Source organism: Rhagoletis pomonella, unplaced genomic scaffold (genome assembly GCF_013731165.1).
Source record: "Rhagoletis pomonella isolate Grant_MI unplaced genomic scaffold, Rhpom_1.0 Rhpom_scaffold_00492, whole genome shotgun sequence".
NCBI classification, from domain to species: Eukaryota; Metazoa; Arthropoda; class Insecta; order Diptera; family Tephritidae; genus Rhagoletis; species Rhagoletis pomonella.
Window position 1 is genome coordinate 22,601 of NW_023459046.1, and position 10,506 is coordinate 33,106.

General features: G+C 32.9%; 1 protein-coding gene across 1 annotated transcript in view; it reads left to right on the top strand.

Annotated features, from left to right (window-relative positions):
* Positions 1-10,047: 10,047 nt before the first annotated feature.
* The window catches only part of LOC118751015 (lipase member H-A-like), a gene marked incomplete at its 3' end in the record, with an annotated part of 36,936 nt that continues 36,477 nt past the window's right edge, over positions 10,048-10,506 (top strand). The window contains 1 exon segment of the mRNA XM_036485776.1: positions 10,048-10,083. Coding sequence (XP_036341669.1) covers positions 10,056-10,083 — 28 coding nt within the window.

Sequence of the window (10,506 nt, forward strand, 5' to 3'; positions counted from 1 at the left end):
TCGATCACTGCGCTAGTAGAGAAAGAGAAGTGTGTGCTATGACATGCTTAGACTTGTTTGTCTCAGTTTCAGTTTTGCCATCGCCGCGAGTTGTTTCGGCGTGCGCATAGTTATTTAAAAATATAAATTTGAATGCCAACTGGGGTTTCTCAGTGGATATATAATTCATGTTAATTATAATTTGAAAATTTCTATTTAGCCAAGGAAAAAGCAAAGCAGTATACTTAAACCAGCACTTCCAGCAGCAGATATTGACCTGTGTATTCGCAGGACTGTTCCTGTTTTATCGTTTATTTTTAAGAAATTCTTACCACCTTATTCATATGTATTATATACACTAGTAACTATTTATGTAAATATGTATGTATTTTTTATGCTTAATATATGCAAATAACAGAAGAAAGTAAACACAACAACCATCGAGTAAATTTTTATTTGTGTCAAATTGAAACTTTTTTCCAATAATAAACGATTAGCTGATTCATGTCTACAGCAAGTTCACAAAATTAATTGAAAACTTGTATCAACCAAAGCATTGTTTATATTTGCTCAACAATGATTTTATTCAACTAACAATATTGTCCAATCAAGGTAGTCGTTTTGTAATTATTAACAAATATACATTTGTCCCAACTAGAAGTCTCAAGTAAATGGCAGACTCTCGTGAACCAGATATTTATTTCGCCATATCCAACTATGCCATTTGGTCACTATAACCAAATCTTGGTAATTATAACTAAACGTTTTTCTGGGTGTACCTTCTAAGTAAGAACCATATCCTTACTAATATGATAAATCCGAAAGTGAGTTTGTTTATTTGTTACCCTTTCACGCTTTAACTACTCAACCGAGCATCATGAAATTTTGTACACTGATGTCATTTAGCCCAACTTAAATTGTAGCATAGTCCTCTTTCAGACACGTCAAGTCTTGAAAGCAATTTTTTTCGCATTCTCTTTTGTGTTTTCTATTTGCTTCCACACGCGTCAACTTTAATTGAATTCAAGTCCTTGGTTCTTAAACGGGAAGCAACGAAAAGATCAAAAGAGACAAGAAAACTTGAAACGAATTGACGGTACGGAGGTATCTGTACTCTTCCCCTCTCTTCCCACCTCCTTTGCCAACGAACGAGCAGACTTGAAAGCAGGACTTGACGTGTCTGAAATGGGACATAGATTTAATGTCGATTGTGCAAGGGGGCGTGGCACATTCCATACAAACTGAATTTTTCGAACTGCATATCGCAGGAAATATTTATGATAGAGTACTGGAACTTGGTATTTAGATGTATAAAATCAATTCCACACTCATGGAGGAGGGTTGCCACCGGTTTAAAAAATCAAATTCAACTTGAGTTAAGGGAATTATTTATTTGAAAATTATATTAAAAAAATGAATGTCGTGAGGCTTACAAAAGTTGTAGTTTAAAAATATTTTGAAAATGATTCCCGGCTGTTTGAAAGGTCACATTTAAATTAATTATTCGCAAGCTATCTGAAAAATTAAAATATGGGTGTCAAACCAAAGATTACTAAGAAACTTTCAGATTGAATATTTTGAATATTACTGAGGTGTTTTACTAGTGTTGCCACCCGAATAAAAATTTAATTCAATTAATTTAAATGAGTTACTGCAACACGGGTTTCAATCGAAATATTTTTGAAAGGGGTTTAAGTTCTAAACTACATGAAGGATGGTTGCCACCTATTTGAAAAATCAAATTCTACTTGAGTTAAGGGAATTAGATAATTGGAATATGTATCACAATATATGTGTTAGACCAAAGGGTTTAATAAGGTTTTAGTTGGAAAATATTTTGTAGAGGGCTGCCACCTATTTTAAAATTCGAATTTAAATTCATTATACTCAAACTAAAGTGTCAAACGAAAGAGTGTTTAGAAATGTTGAGCTTTATTTCTAAACTACATATGTATAGCAGGGTTTCCACATATTTCAATTAAAATTCAACTTGAATTATAGGAATGCGGAAATTTGAATGCATATGTTTGTATCAGAATATGTGTGTCAGACGAAATGGTTTTGCAAGGGCTTCATTTGTAAACTACATGTAAAGGGGTTGTCTCCTTTTTTAATCTATGTATATATGTTTGAATTCAGGGTATAAGTAAATTGAAAAAGTATCACAAGAGAGAGGTTTAAGAAATTTTTAGTTCGAAAATATTTTGAAGATGGTTAAAAAGTTTTAAGTCTCCTGTGTTTGGCATAGTTTAAGTATGTTAAGATTTATTGAAATAAATCACACCTAATGTAGCACGCAGGAATTGTATACACTCAGCGAAGCGGGTGATGGCGATCTAGTCGGTCCATAAATAGGGGGTTTTCAAATTTCTCGACACCAGCACTGTCTAGTGGATTAATTCATCTTTCGTATTGCATTGCCATCACGTGCTGAGCTAAGTTTCAAGTTTCAAGCCTAGCACATAGGGAAGTTGGTTAAAAATTGTTTGCAAAATTTGATTACACACAGGTAGGGATGGCAGCAATTAAACATTTCGCATATCATCTTCAAAAGAGTCACAACTCAAAATTTGGCATTTTTGAAATTATGCGTTAAAAATGTACACAAAGCTTTTATTTACCTTTCAGCAAAAGCTGGATTAACCGCCCAATTCTGTGTTTTCTTGATAAATTATTTGTAAAGAAATTGTATCAAGATTTTTATCAAGTAAAAGCTCCTATCGTATTCGTGTCGTTATTTATAAAATAAAAACCTCTACGATTTCCGCAAGAGGGGAACTGATTTCCACATGAGTGGAACTGATTTTATTGTCCAATATGAAAAATATGAATTTAAAAGCAAAAAAGTTCTTGACTGCCGTAGCTGAGTAGGAAGAGATGTCGGCAATAAATTCTGTGTGTCCCAGGTTCAAATGCCGGCAGATTCAGTATTTAAATGATACAAACAAATTTTATAATATACAAAATTTATAATTTTCATATGAAATTTCAATTTGTTTTTGCTTGTCAATAGCATTTTCAATCTTGATAATTTATCAAGAAAAGAGTTTTAGATTTCTGAGCTAGAATTCCAATTATTGATAAATAATAAAAAATTTACAAATTATAAAAAATTTTTATTTATCAAGTGCATAGAATCGGGCTATAAATTTTTGTTATAATTTGCTAAAAAAACCTAAGGTAAAGTCGCCTTTGCCTATATGATTAGCATGTGCTACGAAATAGTTTTTTGAATTTTCTGGCGAACGTATTATTTTGAGTTTGTTTTGTTGTTGACTCTTTTGAAGACGGTGTGCGATTGTAATATAATCGTAAAAATATTTTCGAGAAATATGAACTCTTTAGTTGTATAAAATCCATCCATCGAACATGCTTTTTTGTTAGCTGCATCAACTTTACTCGACCCGAAGTTTAAACAAATTAATTTCAAAGATCCGTTAGCATTAGCCTCAGTAATGAAGTTATTGCGAAATGATATAAAGTGCGTAGATGATCTTATGGAAATGGGTAGCGAGTCGTCACTAGAATCAGTAGAAAATGAGTTCGATCTTTGGGCCCCTTATAAATCTCTGGTAAATAAACGAAGGCGAACATATGATGATTTGGGTCACCCACCAGAAGAAATGAGTTTTTATTTAAATTGTCAAGTCCAAGAACTAAAGCGGAATATCATCGACAATTGGGAGGAAATGAAAACTGTTTACCCAAAACTTTACGGACTTTCGCAAAAATACTATCATTTAGTTGGTACCTCGGTGCCCGCTGAGCGATTTTTTTCAAAAGCTGGTGTTACAGCCACCGAGAAACGCAACCGCTTAACAAAACGCTTATCAAGACTTTTGTTTTGACAAACTTGGTTAAATAATGAATAACAACAAAACGCTTATCAAAACATTTGTTTTTGTAAACTTGGTTAAATAATAAATAATAATTCCCGCTCAAAATACTTGTTTTATTTTATTTAAAGCTAATTAACAAGAGAGTTAGAAATTTTTTAGGGAAAAGTGTTTTTGTGAATACCCACTGTAAAAATGTGCATTTAAATAATCGATTAATTGATTATCTTCTATACTAGCTATATAAAGAGAAGTCCCTTTTTTTGTAACAGGTAATCTAGCGAACGGCTGGTCCGATTTTCATGAAATTCTGTATATAAATAGCCTTCAGCGACCACCATGTCATAGGTCAAAAAAATTACTTTTTCAGGTAGGTGTACCACGGACCGAACTATTCGAAAAAAATCTTATTATGGTTCGATTTGCTCAGAATTTGGTACGTAGCACAGTGCAGCCAAAATTCGAGAAAATAAAGTTTCTAAATAGGCCTTTTTTGACATTGAGTTGGCTAAAGAGATCACCTGAGAAGCAAAAACTGCTCACTGTAACGGCCGGTACCCTAAGTCCTCTCTTTATATTCATTTGTAGTGTGACCTCACAAACACAACATTATTGTAATAAAAAGCGAAAAGTTATTAACGTATAAAAGTAGTTAGAGGATAGGAAATCAAACAAAACTAAATGGATTATATGTCTGAAGGTTAGTAAAATACGTTAAAATAATTGTGAAAACTAATACTGTAACAGTAATAAAAAAAAATAAAAAAATGTAAAGGAATTTTTTTCGCTTATTTTTAAACAAAATTTGAGTTGTTAAATGCAACAGTAACAAAACTCTGTCGAATGCTGCTTTTAAACCTATTAGAGTTTACTTAGGAAAGTATTAGGTACAGAATAAAACAGAACTCAGGTGCTCATCTTTGCTCCTTATATTTTTTTGTTTCTTCCATAAAAAAAGCTCGAAATTTGCCAGGCGCCATACTGGATCCGCCATTGTGAATTTTGCAATTTTGACAGCGGATTAGTAATTAGTGACACCGAAAACACGAAAAGCTTCGAATTTTGGCCGCACTTTTGGATTTTGGCCGCACTATTCGTAGGTAGATTTTTTCCTCTAATTCTTTTTTTATGGGAAGTGGACCAGGGACCGATCTATTCGAAAAAATCGTATTTATGGTCCAATTTTCTTAAAATTTGGTACGTAAGTCATGGGCGTAGCCTATATCTTCCAAAATACTACCAGGAAATGCTAGCTCGATAATTTAACCACTTTGTAGTTTTTCCAGAATAATGGTTAATCAAAAAAATGCAAAAAGTTAAAATTTTGTGTGCGTGGCATGCATTAACAAAGAAAGTTGTAGGTATTGAGGTAAAATTGTTTTGAAGTTGCACTTGTAAAGGTAACAATGTTTTGTTTTAGATACTTGCATTAATCAAGGAATTGCACGTATTGAGAGTTGCGGTTACCGTGTACGCTCTGTATATATTTTTTCATCGGATAAACAGAAATTATGTCACGAACAATATAAGGCTCAAACTACGAAAAACACGTTTTTATACCTTAAGTCCAGATTGTGAGGGGGTATTAAACATTCTAAGTATGCATATTTTTTGTGCATCATTAGATCTATAATTTTATCAGTCACACAGTGTATTATCCCGACGAAGTCTTTGACGATGGCACCGGGTGGGGAACGGTACGTGACGGTAGGAGGTTTAGTTTGGGTTAAAGTCTCACACTGACGGGGGTAAGCTTTCGATGCTTCCTTCTCATAAAAAAACATGTGCAGTAAAAAGTTAATTATTTAAATCGACGAATAGTTTTATATCAACCTTTGTGAACTTCTATTTAAATGTTTGTGTACAACATATCTCTATTGGTTACAATAAGTTTAAGCTATAATAAAAATTTTTTAGTAATAATTATTGGTTTTGAAAAAAATGTTTGTATAAGATTTTGATACAAAAATCCACCTAAGACTTAAGTGTCATCGGTGTTATTAATGCTGACCTTGTATAACGCTTGACAGAAGAATTTGCTATTAAATTGCAAAGTCAGAATTAAGATCAGTGATAACCGCTAAGTCCCAGAGGGGTTCCAACATCACAAAATAGTTTTTGTGAAAATGGCAGATAGAGGGTATTGACTGAAAGCCCTCGATATAGGATCATTTTTTTCCCCGAAGTGAACCAGGTACCGATCTTTTCTAAAAAAATCGCATTTATGGTCCGATTTGCTTAAAATTTGGTACGTAGGTAGCTGTTTGTCTGCATTATTTAGCATATAGGATCCTTTTTTCCGGGAAGTGGACCAGGGACCGATCTGTTCTAAAAAATCGCTCTTATGGTCCGATTTGCTTAATTTTTTTTTTCCGTAAAAAATGGTTTAATATAAATATGTCGATAATTTCATTTCCCACATTTGTTATATAGAAGGTTTTTTAAAAATAGCATTTTTTATTGTGAAAAATTAGCAAAAACTGTGAAAAAAGTTTACATTGTCACTGTTTTCGCCATTTTTTGACAATTTCTGTTGAAAATACATAGCATATTGAAATTCCAAAGATGTCTACAATTTCATTCTCCACAACTTTTGTACCTACATTTGTTTTGTACGACGCTTAGATCACGGCCGGGAACGCGATAAACATCGATGGCGGAATGTTGCCAAATCAAATGTAGTGGCAAGACTGTGGATTCATGATCTACGTGTCAAATAGAAGTAAACTGCATCAAAAAATCGCTGTTACAAATTTTTTTCAAATTTCCTACCAAATTTATCTAATTTTACTGGGCTATGTATGCGCGGCACTGTTACCAACTTGGTGCTTTTCGCACTAAATTTAGTGTTTTTCTTTATTCGAAACGCGACTTTGGTGCTCGGTGCGTTTTTTGGCGCTTCTTTTATGTTGCTTGGACCAGAAATCGACCTTCAGCCCTTTAGTTTGTTATTTTTCATGACTATTCAAAAAAGCAGCAGCACCTCCTTACAGCTAAATTAATAAAGAACATTTTGAAGAAATAATAATCGAAATTGTATGCAATTTGTAGAGGATGCAGCTTTTTGACACAAAAACATTTTTCCTACTAAGCGCCGGTGGATAATACGCTCAAATAAGACACATTAAAAAGGGAGATTAAATTTCGTTATGTTTCAGGTGCGGTGTAGATTTAAACTCCCACATAGTTCATGAAATTTTATTTTTTGTTTTTGCTTTCGTTTGAAAGGGATTGTTGAATAAATCTAAAATTTAAACAGCTAGGGGAAAATTTATCAAACGCAACGCTGGACAAAAATATTTGAATTTATAGAAAACAATAAATTCGACCCGTGGGCAAGAAACATTGATTTTTATTAGTTTGAATCGGAATCCCTACAATCAAATTTTTTATGCATACAAAGTCCCTTAAATACTAAGGAAAAAATTCGGTGTTATTTTATAGAAAATACCCGATTTTTTTTTGGGTTTTAGTGCTTTTCCAAATTCAAAACTTGGCGACACTGCTTGAAGTATTTATTTGATTGTCTCCGTGGCGCTTAAGGTTCTTTGCTTTCAGTTTTTGTTTACAAATGCAACCCTGCCTACAGAGCTGGGCGATAAGGATAACATGTGTAATCGATTGCATTTAGGATTACGATTACTTTAATCGCAATTTCAAAAATTATTAAATTAGGATTGCGGTAATCGTTCATTGAATACACCTTAGATTACGATTACAGTAATCGTAATTTCAACTTTTTTAATTACAATTACTGTAATCGTAATCTAAGTTCGTTCGATGAATGATTAGAATAATTTTAAATTAAACATTTTTCTAATTACAATCTTTTGAGTAATCTTAAACGAAGTTATTCTATAAATTTGCGAAATATAAATGCGCGCTAACGATAATATGAGGATAATATGTATTTATTTAAAAAAAACAGCAAATAAAAGAAACTAATATTAAAATAAAAATAATAAGTAAAGCAGTTTGGGCGAGTAAACTTGTATAACCGGCAAATAAAACAATACAGGATTAAATTTAAAGTAATCGTTCATCGAACGAACTTGGATTACGATTACAGTAATCGTAATTTTAACTTTTTTATACCCGAGCGCACTTGTGCACAAGGGTATATTAATTTTGTTCACATAACGGTTGTTTGTAACAGCCAAAACGAATCCAGATAGTGAGACAAATGTATACATAAATGCTCAAAATGAATAGAGAAGTCGATTAAGCCATGTCTGTCTGTCCGCCCGTCTGTCCGTCCGTCCGTGTACACGATAACTCGGGCAAAAATTGAGATATCTCAAGGAAATTTTAGGTTTGTGGTATGCAGGTTTCCAATTATCCAAGGTAGGTTGGTATTGAAAATGGGCGAAATCGGACTGTAACCACGCCCACTTCCCATATAACGGTAATTTTCAGAAATACGAAAACTGCGATATTTTAGTAACTACTGAAGATTATTCACTCAAAATTGATATTTACAATAACTTTTAGACGAAAAATAAGAATATTATAAATTTTTGGAAAATGGGCGTAGCCACGCCCATTTATGGTTACATGTGTATATCTTCGTAACCGCTGCACCAATTTCTTCCAAACTTGGCACAGTTATTGGCCTTGGCACAGCATTCTACGAATTTGTACCAAACTCGGTATAGTTATTGTGCTTGCCACATAAAAGCAAAACGTTGCAAATTATTGTAATCGGACTAAAATTGAGGCCGCTTTTCATATAACGGTAAATTTCAGAACTGCTTGAAACTTCAAAATTTCGAAATTTAAGGACTCTAGTTTACTCAAAATTGATACGCCCGGACTTACCATGTAGAGGTAGTTTTCGGAAAGGTGAAAGTCATATATTAAATACTTGCGCCGGGTATTTAATGTTCGGTTCCGCCCGAACTTAGACTTTCTTACTTGTTAAAATTACGATTACTGTAATCGTAATCTAAGTTCATTCGATGAAGGATTACTGTTATCGTAATCTTTTTTTAGCTTGTTGGGATTACTGCAATCCTAATCGTTTAGTAATCGTAATCATTATCGCCCAGCTCTGCCTGCCTATCGTTTGACACTTTTCATGAATTTGCAGGAAGAAAAACTTCGGACTAAGACCTGCAACTTCTGACTGAGAGAGAGTGCAAGTTACTCTCACATAGGGACGTTCCGATACCATCAAAGTATCGATACCTACTCAAATGAGTTTACTCAAATTAGCTATTTCGATACTACTTATATGAGTCAAGCGAATGTATCGATACCTACTTATATCGATAATTTTTCATCCTTTTAAATTCAACAAAGCGAAAGTAATTTTCAGGCGTTTTCTGTGACATAAAGCTTTGCGGCACCTGAGTGGAAGATCGACCTATCTCGGAAGAAAGTTCGAAAACGACCTATCTCAGAAAACTTTTCAAAAGCGCCCTATTTCAGAATTTGATTGGAAAACGCCCTATCGTAGAAAACTTTTCAAGAACACCCTATTTCAGAAATCGGTTCAAAAACGCCCTATCTCAAATATTTTCAATATATTTGCAGTTGAGGTATCGATATGTATATTTCTTCTTTAGTAGCACTTAAAGTAATACGATTACTTAGACAAAAAATTCAACCTTTGAAAGGATCCCACAAAACTTTACTACTATAAAGATTGCTTACACTTTGTTGTGGTATCACTAATATGTAAAAATATATCCACACTTTAGAATTTGGCGGTGTAATTGCTTAAAACATTTTTTTTAAATGAAAACGAAGCAACTATTTTCCATAGAAAAAATATTATCGACAGGATATGGCACTTTCTCAAATCGATTCGATACAAGTACTTTTCTTTCGATACCAAGTAGGTATCGAAACAACCATTCGAGTAAAAAAAGTAGTTGGTATCGAAACAAAAGTATCGAGTACATACTCGTATTTACTTGTATCGGAACATCCCTACTCTCACAAGAGTGGTTTGACTTACAGGTTTTTTTGGCACCTGTGCGCTGTTTGTCAAGTGTAATTGCTTATAAAAATTTTAAAACTACAATTAAAAAAATTCTCAGAATCCCTTTCTCATTTATAAACCTTTCTACTCACAACTTTTCACGCAAATATTCCAACTTAACTGCAATCCGAGGTCCAGTTGAAAAATTTTCACCCATAATTAAGTATATATAGATATGTACATATTTAAATTCAGATTAGACAAAATGAAGCCGCAAATTATAATTAGCAACATATTTTTTTTTTTCAGTCACTATGTTTAAAGGACTAAAAATGAAATCAAGTAAGTATACTTAAATGCTTCATACAAAAATATTTTGATTTTTAGAAATATTTTCCATGAGCCAAGGTTAAAAATTCAGTGCTATTGGTTTTGAAGCTTTTTGGCCGGTTATAATAAATAAAACAAGTGTTTACTTCTTCTCTTACGCGTTTCGACGCATAGTCGCGTCTTCTTCAGGGAGTTTTAATATTAAGAAATAAAATTATCACAACATAAATTAAACATATTTAAAAACATTAAGACACGTTAAAAAACACTGCACATCCTCCATCGTCAAACCTCAGACATTGTGTCTGACACATTCTCACAATCTCACAAAAATAATGATCTATTAGCATTATACAATTACACAGTGATACAAAAGTAAACAAAACAAGAAATAAATAATATAAAAAAAACTTTTTAATATACAACGCTTTTATA